The following is a 16,174-nucleotide window of genomic DNA, read 5'->3' on the forward strand; positions in this document are numbered from 1 at the left end:
GCCTTCTATCCTGTTCCATTGATCTATATTTCTGTTTCTGTGCCAGTACCATACTGTCTGGATTACTGTAACTTGTTACTTATAATAGCTTGGTTATTTAGTAACGTATTGTTTATCCTCCATGTGTTTGTGTTTTTTACGTTGTTTTCCCCATAACTGGTTTCTAATCTCATAGCACTGTGGTCAGAAAAGATGCTTGCTATGATTTCAATTTTCTTAAATTTACCAAGGTTTGATCTGCGACCCAAGATGTGATCTATCCTGGAGGAACGCACTGTCCTGAAGGAAGGTTCCGGGCGCACTTGAGAAGAAAGTGTAATCTGCTGTTTTTGAATGGAATATTTAATTAAATATCAATTAAGTCTATCTGGTCTATTGTGTCATTTAAAGCTTGTGTTTCCTTATTAATTTTCTGTTTGGATGATCTGTCCATTGGTATAAGTGAGGTGTTAAAGTCCCCCACTATTATTGTGTTACTGTCAATTTCCTCTTTCATAGTTGTTAGCAGTTGCCTTATGCATTGAGGTGCTCCTATGTTGGGGGCATATATAATTGTTATATCTTCTTCTTGGATTGATTCCTTGATCATTGTATAGTGTCCTTTCTTCTCTCTTGTAACATTCTTTACTTTAAAGTCTATTTTATCTGATATGAGTATTGCTACTCCAGCTTTCTTTTGATTTCCATTTGCATGGAATATCTTTTTCCATCCCCTCACTGTCAGTCTGTATGTGTCCCTAGGTCTGAAGTGGGTCTCTTGTAGACAGCATATATGTGGGTCTTGTTTTTGTATCCATTCAGCGAGCCTGCGTCATTTGGTTGGAGCATTTAATCCATTCATGTTTAATCTATATGTATGTTCCTATTACCATTTTCTTAATTGTTTTGGGTTTGTTTTTGTAGGTCCTTTTCTTCTCTTGTGTTTCCCACTTAGAGAAGTTCCTTTAGCATTTGTTGTAGAGCTGGTTTGATGATGCTGAATTCTCTTAGCTTTTGCTTGTCTGTAAAGCTTTTAATTTCTCCATCGAATCTGAATGAGATCCTTGCTGGGTAGAGTAATCTTGGTTGTAGGTTCTTCCCTTTCATCACTTTAAGTATATCATGCCACTCCCTTCTGGCTTGCAGAGTTTCTGCTGAGAAATCAGCTGTTAACCTTATGGGAGTTCTCTTGTATGTTATTTGTTGTTTTTCCCTTGCTGCTTTCAATAATTTTTCTTTGTCTTTAATCTTTGCCAATTTGATTACTATGTGTCTCGGTGTGTTTCTCCTTGGGTTTATCCTGCCTGGGACTCTCTGAATTTCCCGGACTTGGGTGGTTATTTCCTTTCCCATGTTAGGGAAGTTTTTGACTGTAATGTCTTCAAATATTTTCTCTTGTCCTTTCTCTCTTCTCCTTCTGGGACCCCTATATTGTGAATGTTGTTGCGTTTAATGTTGTCCCAGAGGTCTCTTAGGCTGTCTTCATTGCTTTTCATTCTTTTTTCTTTATTCTGTTCCGCAGCAGTGAATTCCACCATTTTGTCTTCCAGGTCCCTTATCTGTTCTTCTGCCTCAGTTATTCTGCTATTGATTCATTCTAGTGTATTCTTCATTTCAGTTACTGTATTGTTCATCTCTGTTTGTTTGTTCTTTAATTCTTCTAGGTCTTTGTTAAACATTTCTTGCATCGTCTCGATCTTTGCCTCCATTCTTTTTCCAAGCTCCTGGAGCATCTTCACTAACATTATTCTGAATTCTTTTTCTGGAAGGTTGCCTATCTCCACTTCGTTTAGTTGTTTTTCTGGGGTTTTATCTTGTTCCTTCATCTGGTACATAGCCTTTTCATCTTGTCTATCTTTCTGTGAATGTGGTTTTTGTTCCACAGACTGCAGGATTGTAGTTCTTCTTGCTTCTGCTGTCTGCCCTCTGGTGGATGAGGCTATCTAAGAGGCTTGTGCAAGTATCCTGATGGGAGGGACTGGTGGTGGGTAGAGCTGGCTGTTGCTCTGGTGGGCTGAGCTCAGTAAAACTTTAATCCGCTTGTCTGCTGATGGGTGGTGCTGGGTTCCCCCCCTGTTGGTTGTTTGGCCTGAGGTGACCCAACACTGGAGCCTACCTGGCTCTCTGGTGGGACCAATGGCGGACTCTGGGAGGTTCTCACACCAAGGAGTACTTCCCAGAACTTCTGCTGCCAGTGTCCTTGTCCTCACCATGAGACACAGCCACCCCCCGCCTCTGCAGAAGACCCTCCAACACTAGCAGGTAGGTGTGGTTCACTCTCCCCTGGGGTCAATGCTCCTTCCCCTGGGTCCTGATGCACACACTACTTTGTGTGTGCCCTCCAAGAGTGGAGTCTCTGTTTCCCCCAGTCCTGTCGAAGTCCTGCAATCAAATCCCACTAGCCTTCAAAGTCTGATTCTCTAGGAATTCCTCCTCCCGTTGCCAGACCCCCAGGTTTGGAAGCCTGACATGGGGCTCAGAACCTTCACTCCAGTGGGTGGACTTCTGTGGTATAAGTGTTCTCCAGCCTGTGAGTCACCCACCCAGCAGTTATGGGATTTGATTTTATTGTGATTGTACCCCTCCTACCATCTCATTGTGGCTTCTCCTTTGTCTTTGGATGTGGGGTACCTTTTTTGGTGAGTTCCAGTGTCTTCCTGTCGATGATTGTTCAGCAGTTAGTTGTGATTCAGGTGCTCTTGGAAGAGGGGGTAAGAGCACGTCCTTCTACTCTGCCATCTTGAACCAATCTCAATATTTAAATTTTGAATAAATTTTCTCAAAGGGAAAGAAGGAAGGAACTCAATTTGTACTAAGTGATAAAAAGCAATTTAAAATATTTAATCCAAGTGAAAGGGCATGATAAAAATAATTCTAAATCAAGCCAGCAAAGAAAGAATTTATATACCTATAGATACATATCATATACATATATCTAATTGATATACATATATGAATTCCTAATATATGTCTCCTATAATTAAATATGATATTGGCATATATGTATATATACATGAATTGTGGAGATTACATGAAATATTTTTATGTCTTTGATTACCAAAAGCAGTAGTAGACATAAAACAGACAAGAATGATAGTTTAAAATGACCTGGGCTTCATTTGTGGGCCAGCACCAAATCAGGGAACGACCTTAAGGAAGTTATAAACTCTTTGGACTTAAGTTTTTCCCATTTTGAAAAAATTAGCACTCTAAACACACGCATATAAAAAGTGTTCAACCACACAGGTGGCCTAAACATGCCATTATATATTTTAAAGTCATTGCGTCAATGCAATGCTTTATTTAATTAGTAGACTCCAGCATGTTATCTCATTTTGAAAAATCAAATACATGCAAATATGGCTATAAAAATTATAAATGGAGGAAAAGTCAAACTCCAGATTTGATCCATATCTGCAAGCCAGTTGTCATCAGCTGTGGCAGGGTGCAGAGATGCAAAGGGTGCCCGGACATTTTATCACCATGACCCAAGATCCCTCCACGCTGTTGTAAGGCAGGAAAATGTGTGGCAGAAATGTGAATAAGGACCTACTCAGCCTCTGTGCTTATGTGTGTTGTGGCAGACTAGAAATTTCTGACTTGCTTGTAACTCCCAACAAATTAACTTTCCCACAGAGGCAATTTTTAAAGAGGTGACTAGATTTCTATCGTACTGATTACAAAGTACCACGCCTTATTGGGCACGGGCACAGTGAAGCACTGTAGCAACCAGAAATCAGAAAACAGAACAGAGTCACAAAGAACGGGACCAAGATGAAAATTAAGTAACAGTGATGACAATAAAGAACTCAGCCGTGGCAACGGCGAGGCGGCCATTCTGCTGGATTTGTTGGCAAATCTGTCCATTTTCCACAAGGAAACCCCTCGCTTCCCCAAGAGCCTTCTGCAGGGGAGGGTGTGCACATCTATGCAGAGTTTTAGTTTTCTTACAGGTAAAACCTAAACTCGGAAACTAGCCAGACGGGCTACAGTTTCACTACAAACCCAAAATCACAGGGCTCTGGTGTGGCAAATTAGACCATGTGAGCAGATATTGCAGGGTGTGCTTCCTGGCTTCCTTCCACAGAACATTAGCCACTGCTGCAGATAAACAGTGCTGGGGGGCAGGCTCCCCCCAAGCCAGGCGTGACTAACGTTGGCAGGGCTGATTTCACAGCAGTAGCGTCTTCCCGGATCACCTATAGATTTTATGGCGGAGGCTCTGGTCCCAGAGATTCTGATTCAACATGGGTGTGGTAACAGTGGTAGAGAATAGGTGGGCAGGTATTTGTATTTCTATTTTGCTTTAGTTGGAAAGGTGGTTCAGCCATGCATTCTCAGATGAGGACCACTGATGGACTAGAATGGAGAACAAGAGCCACTCCATGCCCCATCACGGCCTGAACAGGTGCCGGCTGCCTACTAGGTCTCCTGTTCTAAGTGCCATTCACATACCTTTTGCATCTGGTCCTCCTGACGGCCCTTTAGGGTCGGTCACATTATTATGTCTATTTTAAACAGGAGGAAACAGAAGCACTGAGAGGGTAAGCCATAGGACCACGCCCACACAGCTAGCTCTGGGGTTTGAACCCTGCAGTCTGTAAAACTGCCAACATAGAGAAATTTGCTGACAAAAGGAATAGTCCATCCAAAAGAGACCAGTTTTATGTTGCCCATTTAATAAATGGAGGGGAGAACATGTAACAAGCAGGCATCATTCTCTTCCCCTAGGAGGAAGCAGCAATGGCTTGCTACAAGGTATAAAAATGCCTCACGTTATATCTAAAAGTCCAAATTCTGTCTGGGACCAAAAATTGCCTTACCAGCTTAATACTATAAACTCCTAAGTCCATGCACACACAAAAAACATCAAACCAGCCAAAGGAAATTTATCACCCCCCCCCCTTTTTTTTTTACTCGTCTCCCACCTTCCTGAATATAATGACTCAATTTTTCAGTCATGCAAAATACAGTAATAGAACCTAACAGCAACATTATGAATGTTAACCCACTACTATCAATGTGGCTTGTATGATATGACGGCGCATTTTTATACTGACACTGCTTCATTTTATTAACCACCCTGCTATCATAAACACCGTGGCTGGGGAAGATTTGCATTTTAAGTGATTTTCTATCAGTAAAAAAATTTTATTCCTTAAAAAAAATTTATAGGGTTGTAATCTCTGTACACAGAGTTGGCAGAAGAACTTTCCCAGAGCACATTCATTGCTTTGTATGCAACTGAACCAACATAAATAAAATACAGTTTTCAAAACTATTGCTCAGGTGCAAAATTTGTACTTAAAATGTAATCCATCCGTACAGCCTGTCACCAAACTACTGTTCAGAAACAGACAAGGATAAGTCTGAGCTTTCAACAAATCATGAACTCACAACCATCCCACATGTCTCTTTTAATAGACTATTTGGAGGTATAAAAATAACATTAAATACCTTTAACTACCAACTCTGCATAGTTGGATAGGCCAACTCCTCCATCGGTTCGAATCATGCAGCGGTATTTTCCAGCATCTCGTTTGGTTGTATTCATGACATTAAACGATGCTATGAATCGCCGGGAACTAGTCACCTTTATTTCCTTCAGAGGAGCATCCCGTACATCAATGCCCTGTAAACGCGGGGATGGGGAGAGCAGAAAGAAACAATATCAGCTGTCATATGGAACCAGGAAGACATCTGAAGGCACAGAATGGATGTTACTGATGTTACCTCCTTATAGATCTTGGTTCCACGGTTTATTACCCATGGCAGTTGTTCCAGGAAAACAGGTGCCCAGAAACTGAAATTCTGCCTCGATTAACACTTTCAGTATTTGAGGGATGCAAAATTAAGTGCGCAGAAATGTCTTTGGTTTTGCCCCTTTAAAATGTTCATTATGTTATTTTGCCTCAACAGGAGGAGAGGAAAAAGCACATGGAAAAATTCTTCATTTTGCTCCCAAACTATCAACATTTAGTCTTTTTGTAATACTTAATCATTTTTTTTAATACTTGGCTAGGAAACAAAATTAATTCACACACTACCCCATGACTGGCCTCATTTTATACATGAACTGATAAACAACTTATCAAGAGCTACATTAAAAATGTAAATAGGTATTAGCATAAGTTCTGAAGGACGAGTCTCAGCTTTAGGATTTTCTTCCTGGAGGCATCAGAACCAAGCAGAAGTAGGTGCTTAATATTACCTGACACTGAAATGCTAGGAGAGAAGTTCCTTTGCACATCCCACAGCCCAGGACCACACAAAGCAGGTTCCAACACAGGAACAGTGTTGTCTTTACACTATCCCGGAGACATTAATTAAGTCCTTAGTTACGCACACTTGGAAATCCATTCTATGCTTCCCACAGTTTAAAGCCTCAAGAAAGACTACAGATTTCAGTCCTATATATTCTTTTTCTTACAATTATCAGGAAAGAGGCTATCTTTAACATGTTATTTGCAAGTATTAAGGAGAAAACAATGGGCAAAGACCTTAAGGCAAATGCACGACACCAAGCATTATGTCCAATTATTCACCCAGCAACCATGCTGGGTGCCATTCATGTGCTGTCACTGTGTTAGGACACTAGGCTCACAACAGTGGACAACAGAAAAGTGGCCCTAGTGTTCACAGTGGCGCTTCAGTTGCTGGGGAATATAGGCTTGAAATGGATACATGATCACCAATGATGGCCAGGGCAGGTGGCTGGCAGAAATCACAATGAGGCCGTCTTTAGAATGGTGCCGTTTTGAGGAAGTGACATTGGAGCTGAGATCTGAAGGGTAAGTAGGAACTGCCAGGCAAAGGGGAGGGTGGAAGAAAAGGAGTGCCCCGGTCAGAGGAGAGAGAACAAGAGGCCCGGGATGGTTAGAAAGAGCCGAAAGCTTTGGAGGACATCAAGGTGGCCAGTGGAACTGGGGAGGTGGGCGCGCACCTGTGCATTCAGGGACTCGCAGACGGTATGAAAATGTTTGTGTTTATAGGTGTGAACACGCCAGGCTACCAATAATAAAACTCACCTGTAGAACTCAGTGATTTATATTATGCAAAGCCTTTTAGAAGCTTTTGCTGTGTTATTTTCTTTGTCAGTATGTCCTAACGGACATGAGTTTGGGAGTAGACGGACCAGGGTGCCAAACCTAACGTCAGAGTGATTTATGCTCCTGGGACCCCCTTTCCTCATCCGTAAGGGGACAATACAACTGTCAGGGCAGTTGTGAGAATTTAAAGATATACATGCGCAAGGACACTTGCCTAATGATAGGGACCACAAGTCCCTGCCCGGATTCTGGACCAGCTGAGGAATGAGTTCAAGAAGAAAGGCAGAGGCTTCCCTGGTGGCGCAGTGGTTGAGAGTCCGCCTGCCGATGCAGGGGACGCAGGTTCATGCCCTGGTCCGGGAGGATCTCACATGCCGCGGAGCGGCTGGGCCCGTGAACCATGGCCGCTGGGCCTGCGCGTCTGGAGCCTGTGCTCCGCAGCGGGAGGGGCCACAGCGGTGAGAGGCCCGCGTACCGCAAAAAAAAAAAAAAAAAGAAAGAAAGGCGGACAGGCTGTCAAACACCTCGTTTAGTACCCGTGGACCTGGCCCTGCAGAATACGCAAAACATGGCCGATGCGCAGCAACCACCAGCTTGCTAGAACTGAAGCACGGAACTAGACTCACCCACCCAGCCACGGGCCGCATTGCAAAACCACACCATCCCCGGCCCCCCACGTGGGGTGCTGCTGGCAAACTCACAGGATGGAAGAAGGGCGGCTGTGGGGAGTGAGCTCCCAAAAGAGGGGGTGGGCCGGGCGTGCTTCCGGCTTCCTGTCCAGCAGCCTCGTGGACAGAGGCAAGGTATCCCGGTGCTGCGCCAGTACAGTTCCTGCCACAGCGAAGGAAACGTCGGGGGCGCGGAAGAACAGTTCCCACCATCTTTAGTACTAGCTGTCAAAACAGCCTTGTTAATAATAGCTTAAAGAGTCATAGATCTGAATGTGACATTAAATATATACCTTATATATCCTATGTGAGTCTTTTTTATTACTAAATCCCCTCAATTTGGTCTGACAAAGGGCACTGAGAAGTTAAACAAAACAACATCAATCCAGCATTATTAATTAATACAACAGGAGAAAGTATTTCTCTCTGTATTTCATACATTGTCTCCCATCCTCTCCCCCAAATAAATATAATAAATAATTAAATTCTACCACTAGGAGTAACCTTAGACCTACTACTCTATAAAATTAAGTTTGTCTTTTTCAGACTGAAAAAAAATCTAATCTCGTTTTGAAAAAAAAAAAAAGAGCCCTGAAGAAAGGCATACTTCACATTTATAATTATTTGTTTTGTTTATTAACAATGACAAAAACAAAAGGGCTATCTACTTATTTATTTACTTACTTGTGGCATGAATCTTGTAAGAATATACTTCTATAGTCGTCTTGTAATATTTGTCCTAATGAAATAAGCCTGTCTCAAAAGAATGTTTATTCAAAAGAATTTTAAAGTATGCCCTTATGGATCCCTCACAAGTATTCAAGGCTGTACTGAGGGCAGTCAAGTTTAAGAAAACCTCTGTGTTGGATTCATATATATGTTGAGAGGAGCTTTACTTCATAGCTGTTGACTTCATGCCACAAATTTATCCTTTAAAATAAACAGCTTCAAACTAACAGCTTTACAGAACTCCAATGAGTCACATGAACTCTCAGGAATGGGACTTTTTTTAAGCCCAGTATTTAATCACACAGAAAGTTCGATTCAGCTTCTTCAAGAAAAACAGTATATAGAAAGGAGAAAAGTGCTAGCTAGCAATCATTTTAGCTTAGAATCCATATGCTATCATAAATCTTGCTTCAATCTGCAGGTATTTTCTATTACATCATTCACATGTACGTGGATCCAAGCATTCATTCAACTCACCCTTAGTAAACATCTTTCATGAGGCAGGCACTCTACATATACAGGGAGCATGGGGTTAAGAGAACCATCCCTTACCTAATTGAATCCATAGTCTGGTTAGAAAAACAGACAGGTAAGGCACTAATTACACTACAGACCAAGGAACTGCCTGACACAGTAAACCCAGGAAAAAGAGCCTCCTCACCAGCAAGGGTCAGAAAGCATGACTTGAGGCCAGAACTGGGGATGCACAGGACTTTCTCGGGCAGTGAAGGAGGAAAAATGGAGCCAGTAAGTGAGAAGAGCTCTGTAAAAGTCAACAGCCAAGACAGCTGAACTGTGGGGCGGTAGGTTTATTCGATTCCACTAGAACACAACGTGCTCCTGGAATGGCAGGTGTTAAGGCTGGAACGGTAGAGCCCACACCCAGGAATAGGACCTGTGGAGGGTTACAGTTTATCCTGATGCCAGGAACACAAGGATTTTTGGCAAAAGGGTGACGTGAGCACATCTGTGGGTACAGTAATGGCCCAAAGCAAGGAGTGTGGGAGCCCAACTGATGTCAAGGAAACCGGCTGTATTTTCTGCAAAAATCATAGTAACACATGACAAAAGGAGGGATGAGAGACAGGAAGGGAGGGATTCTAAAGCTATTTAGGAAATATAATCTATAAAAGTGGGTTACCATATGGTCCAGCAATCCCACTCCTGGGCATATACCTGGAGAAAACCATAATTTGAAAAGATACATGCTCCCCAATGATCATAGCAGCATTATATACAATAGCCAGGACATGGAAGCAACCTAAATGTCCATCGACAGACGAATGGATAAAGAAGATGTGGTACATATATACAATGGAATACTACTCAGCCATAAAAAAGATAGAAATAATGCCATTTGCAGCAACATGGATGGACCTAGAGATTATCATACTAAGTGAAGCAAGTCACACAGAGAAAGACAAATATCATATTATATCACTCATATGTGGAATCCAAAAAACAATACAAATGAACTTATTTATAAAACAGAAACAGACTTGCAGACATAGAAAACAAACTTATGGTTACTAAAGGGGAAAGGTCAGGGGAGGGGTAAATTAGGAGGTTGGGATTAACATACACACAATACTATATATAAAATAGATAATCGACAAGGACCTACTGTATAGCACAGGGAACTCTACTCAATACTCTGTAAAAACCTATATGGGAAAAGAGTCTGAAAAATAATGGATATATATGTATATATAACTGAATCACTTTGCTGTACACCTGAAACTAACACATTGTAAATCAACTATACCCTAATATAAAATAAAAATTAAATAAAAAAGAAAGAAAATTTTTTAAAAGTGGGTTACACTGCAGTACCATCTTTCTCTTCTAGTAGATTATAAGTTCCTCAAGGTCATGAAACAGATGTATTCATTTTGTGGACATGGGTGCACAGGGAATAGAGCTCAATTAATATTTGCTGACTCTAGGAGTCATAGTCTCAGTGGAAAAAAGTTCCATAGGTAGGAAAGAAATGTGAGATTGTTATATTAACAGACTTATACCTGATCCTTACAACTGGACAGCGAATCTTTATTTACAAGGGAGACCAACAGGGAAAAATAAAAGGATATTTTAGAGGATCTGTGTGCCCCTCAGTCAGCAACACTGTAATTGTAGTAGGCAAAATAGCGGCCCCCAAAGATGTCTACTCCCTGGTCACCAGAACCTGGGAGTTTGCAGATGAGATTAAAATAAGGATCTATGGTATAAATGGAGGTATTTTGTAAAATAACCTTGAAACTGTAATTTGACATGTGTTTGGTCAGGTTGTGTCACGTTTAATTTTTTTTCTGTTTTTTTTTCATTTGAAAACTATGTTAGCAATAATTAATTCAATAATTACCACATTCTGCCATTAAAGGATATATTAGCACCATCAAAAAATAATAATAAAAAAATAAGGATCTAGAGGTGGGAAGATTATGCTAGATTATCCAAGTGGGCCCAATGTAATGATAAGGTAGGAGAAAGTAGGAAGGTCAGATGCAGAAGGAGATGTGACCAGAGAAGCAAGTGCTTTGACGACTGAGGAAGGCACCATGAGCCACGAAATGCAGGAAGCTTCTGGAAGCTGCAGAAACAAAGGACAGATCCTCCCCTACAGCTTCCAGAAGGAGCCAGCCCTGCCATCACCTTATTTCAGGACTTCTGTCCTCCAGAACAGTGAGATAATGAAGCCACTAAGTTTGTGGTAACTTGTTACAGCAGCAATAGGACAGTAATACAATGAATATCAGGATATTGAAAACTCCTGCGGCTTTTCAGAGATGCGCAATAGTCATGAATACTGATTTGTCAGAGTTACACAGCAAATCTTTAAGGCCAGTTTAGGTATTATGGGCTAGCAACAGTTCTATTCAAAAGCCGTCACTGTAGCCAAAATAAAATAACAAAGTTGGAGGAGTCACACTTCTCAACTTCAAAACTTACTACAAAGCTACTGTAATCAAAACACAGTGTGGTACTGGCATAAGGACAGACATAGACCAATGGAATAGGACAGAGAACCCAGAAATAGACCCTCACATGTCTGGTCAGTGGATTTTTGACATGGGTGCCAAGACCATTCAATGGGGAAATGATACTTTTTTCAACAAATGGTGCTGGTAAAACTGGACATCCATGTGCAAAACAATGAACTTGGACCCTTTCATTTTGTACAAAATTAAATCAAATGATCAAATACCTAAAATTAAGAGCTAAAAGTATAAATCTCTCAGAAGAAAACATAGGGGGAAATCTTCATGATCCTAGATTTGGAATTGATTTCTTAAATACAATGCCAAAATCACAGGCAACAAAAGAAAAATAGGTAAACTTGACTTCATCAAAATACAAACTTTTGTGCATCAAAGGACACTATCAAGAGAGTAAAAATACAACCAACAGAATGGGAGAAAATATTTATAAATAATTTATCTCATAAGGGATTAATATCCTGAATACATAAAGAAGTTCTACAACTCAGCAAAACAACAGCAACAAAAACCAAACAATCTAATTTTAAAATGGGCAAAGGACTTAAATAGACATTTTCCCCAAAGAAGATACAGAAATGACCAATAAGCACATGAAAAGATGCTCAACATCATTAGCCATTAGGGAAATGCAAATCAAGACCACAATGATCACTTCATACCCAGTAGAACGGCAATTATACCAAAAAAAAAAAAAAAAGAAAGAAAGAGAAAAGAAAAGAAAAAGAACAAGTGTTGGCAAGGTTTAGTTGATTTTTTGTTACAGATCATTTTAATTTAAATAAAATTTGAAATAGTGGTTTTTTATATATATATATATATATAAGCTCTTCATTTAAATTTCCTGTGATATCTGTAGAATTTTTCATAGCATTAGATAGTTTCAAAAACATGTTTTTTAATGTTTTCCACTGTATGGCTGTAGCCATTATTTATATAAGTAGTTCTCTATTGCTACACATTTAAATTATTTATATTTGTCACTATTATAAATGATCTTAGGACGATCCCTATTTCCTAAAATTATTAGGTCAAAAGGGAATAAAAATTTTAAGTTTTGTTTTTTGGATGGATAACCTAAAAATCTCTATAGAGAGTTATTATCTATTTATAAGAATTCTGTTTTTTGGACTTCTCTGGTGGCACAGTGGTTAAGAATCTGCCTGCCAATGCAGGGGACAAGGGCTCGAGCCCTGGTCTGGGAAGATCCCACATGCTGTGGAGCAACTAAGCCCGTGCACCACAACTACTGAGCTTGTGCTCTAGAGCCCACAAGCCACAACTACTGAGCCCGTGTGCCCCAACTGCTGAAGGCTTTGTGCCTAGAGCCCATGCTCCACAACAAGAGAAGCCACCACAATAAGAAGCCCGCACACTGCAACAAAGAGTAGCCCCCACTCGCTGCAACTAGAGAAAGCCCGCGGGCAGCAACAAAGACCCAAGGCAGCCAAAAAGATAAATAATAAATAAATAAATAAAACCTTCCTTAAAAAAAAAAAATTGTGTTTTTTAATGGGAATTCAAAAGGCTCCTAAAATCAAGTTATTTTCCAACTCCTTTTAAATATTACAAACAGATCAAACAGGACAGGGAATTGACCTAAATCACTGACCTTTTCTTATTAATATTTCCAATACAATAGGGGGAAAAATCAGCTTATCTTGGGTAAAAGATCAAATATTCAGAAGAATATTTATATTTCTGTGGTATTGCATGCCTTTTATGGTACAAATTCATTTATTCTCTTACTCAATAGCACTTTTAAATTAAAATATATCCATTTTTAATATTTTGAAGAATGATAAATTCCCTATAATACTATGAGATGCTGTCTAACTCTGACCTCTTTCCATCAGGCAAGGATGCTCCTTGAGACTCACATCTTCAGTATCCATAAGTGGATGTTCCCAAAAATGGAAAATACAAACCAAACTAAGTAAGATTAAGTGTGCTTAAGATAATTTAACTGAAGAGCATGTAGCACTACTAAAATGTATATTTAGAATTAGGGACGCATGGCAATATTTAAATATCTATAAGATTAATTAGTCAGATTGACTCATCTCATTTAAATTTGTGGCATCACCAGGAATTTCATGCAAGTTGAAAATCCCACTTGGAAAACGTGAGCAGAATAGCTGCCTGAAGACTGTCAACCACTGAGGCCACACGTAAGGGGAATGAGATGAGCAGAGAGACAAACCAGGAAAGTCTGTGGAAGGCGGGAGGGAGAGGCAGGGAGACGGAGAGAACAAAAGGAAGAGGAAGAAGTGAGACCCACAGAGAAAGAAGGGGCGATGCCGGTGCCAGATGGAAAGTGACAGGACAGGAGAGGAGGGGGCGCCCCAAGGAAAGGACCAAGACGATGGGGACAGGGACGGGGGGAGGATTAAAACGAGAACAGATCACATGCCCAAACACCAGAGAAAGATGCACTTCTGAGGGCCATATTCATTCTTTCCCTTTGAAATCCTGGCATTCACACTTTAATCCTGGTCTTGTTTCCTAAGGCTGAATACATTCATCAGGTCCAACAGCACCTGTAGGTTCTGTATTAGCCCAGTTCTCAGATCACCTGCGTCAAGATGATTGGTTTAAGAAGATGTGTCATATATATACAATGGAATATTACTCAGCCATAGAAAAAGTGAAATAATGCCATCTGCAGCAACACGGATGGACCTAGAGATTATCATACTAAGTGAAGTGAGTCAGACAGAGAAAGACAAACATCATATGATATCACTTATATGTGGAATCTAAAAAAAGGATACAAATGAACTTATTCACAAAACGGAAACAGACCCACAGACATAGAAAACAAATTTATGTTACCAAAGGGGAAAGGTGGTGGGGGAGAGATAAGTTAGGAATTTGGGAGTAATATATACACACTATTATATAAAAAAGAGATAACCATCAAGGACCTATTGTATAGCACAAGGAACTATACTCAATATTTTGTAATAACCTATAAAGGAAAAGAATCTGAAAGAGAATGGATATATATATATATATATATATCCATCCATTTTTTTAAACATCTTTATCGGAGTATAATTGCTTTACAATGGTGTTTTAGTTTCTGCTTTATAACAAAGTGAATCAGCTATACATATACATATATCCCCACATCTCCTCCATCTTGCGTAATACTGAAAGGGATTTAGGCACTGAATGGGTAACTGAACAGACTGATTTTTTTTTTTTTTTTTTTTTGCAGTACACGGGCCTCTCACTGTTGTGGCCTCTCCCGCTGCGGAGCACAGGCTCCAGACACCCAGGCCCAGCGGCCATGGCTCATGGGCCCAGCCGCTCCGCGGCATGTGGGATCCTCCCAGACGGGGGCACGAACCCGCATCCCCTGCATCAGCAGGTGGACTCTCAACCACTGCGCCACCAGGGAAGCCCTCAGACTGATTTTTAAGATGCCTTTTGGTCCCCAGATACTCTTCCTTAGGTCAGAATTCAACAGGGAAGGCAGGGAACCATGGCTGGCCCATTTTCTCTGATGCTGGACGATGTGAAAGGGCCGAGTCCCCCTCCCTGTCTGCCTCTCCCCATGACAGGGAGGACCAGACATGACAATGTGCTCAGAACCTGGGGTACCCCTGAGCAGCGAGGAAACTATGGGGAGACTGTTATTCCCGCAAAACAAAATGTCCACTGGGTAGAGACAGCACCTTTGTCAGGCAGTTTTCTCTCAATTTCACAGAGTTAGAAAGAGGCCCCTGACAAGGACTGGAGAGCTGGTTCTTAATAGTATTACAGCAGGACAATGAGGCATCACCAAGGATGGGACTGCGATTGTTCTTAAGAATATGAGTTCCCCGTAAGAGAGGCTGCGAGTCCTCAGGACAAAACCCCCGGTTCCAGGCAGAGCACAGCACCAGGTGTCCAGGTGTTAAAGAAACAGCTGACCCATCTTTTGTCAACTTAATGAGACAACCATAACGGCCATATCTGCAAGGAACTGATCTTAAGGGGTTAAATGCAGCTTTTTAGAAAAGCAAGAGCATCTTCAAACACGCATGCATTTCAATTTGAGCAAGCCTGAAAAAAAGTCCTGATAGTTATTTAAATTAGACTTCCAACCTTCTTTCTGCAGTGGACTAACTCTAGGACTTCTAAATGAGCAGTAATTTGCCAGCAAAAAAGATACATATTAAGTCTTTCAGAAAGAGTTTTGCAATAATCAGAGCAATGATTGAAAGAAATTGAGGTCTGTGCAGTTAGCAGTGCTGGGAGCAAATTAATCCCATTTTGGAGCCACTCTGAGTGCAGGGGCCAAGAGAAGATACAGGAGAGCCATTTGCCCCTCCTTAGCTATACGGGTGAGGATTAAACTGCACTTTCATTTCTTTAATAGAGAAAATAGTCCGTCTTACCCCACTTTCAAATATGCCCATTTGTAACATACCGGTTGAAATTCTTACCACTGGGATCACTAATAGTATCAGCAGAGCCAGGAATACTTTTGTTTAAAACATTTCCTGTAATCTAAATCCAATAATATTTGAATACCTCAACAAATCTACTTTCTGGAGCCCATGTATTTTTAAATTTTAATAACTAAGATGGTACTGACCTTTGATTTCTATTCCATAACCAAGCTAACACAAATATTTATCAACTTGGAATACTGAACCAGAAGTTCTTACTTATGTTATCATATACTGTGAATATCTATTGACACATATTCTTCAACTGGCTAATGGGTATACAGATAGCCAAAGTAACATATTATTCGAAC

The 16,174-nt window shown here is 40.7% G+C and overlaps 1 protein-coding gene across 5 annotated transcripts in view; it reads right to left on the reverse strand.

Annotated features, from left to right (window-relative positions):
* The window catches only part of PTPRM (protein tyrosine phosphatase receptor type M), a gene marked incomplete at its 5' end in the record, with an annotated part of 766,253 nt that overhangs the window by 427,405 nt on the left and 322,674 nt on the right, over positions 1-16,174 (reverse strand). For all 5 annotated transcript variants that reach the window (XM_079718129.1, XM_079718128.1, XM_079718127.1 and 2 more), the window contains one exon: positions 5,437-5,611. In XM_079718129.1, coding sequence (XP_079574255.1) covers positions 5,437-5,611 — 175 coding nt within the window. The remainder of the gene's footprint in view (positions 1-5,436; positions 5,612-16,174) is intronic.

Source organism: Hyperoodon ampullatus (genome assembly GCF_949752795.1).
Source record: "Hyperoodon ampullatus genome assembly, chromosome: 13".
In the NCBI taxonomy this organism is placed as follows: Eukaryota; Metazoa; Chordata; class Mammalia; order Artiodactyla; family Ziphiidae; genus Hyperoodon; species Hyperoodon ampullatus.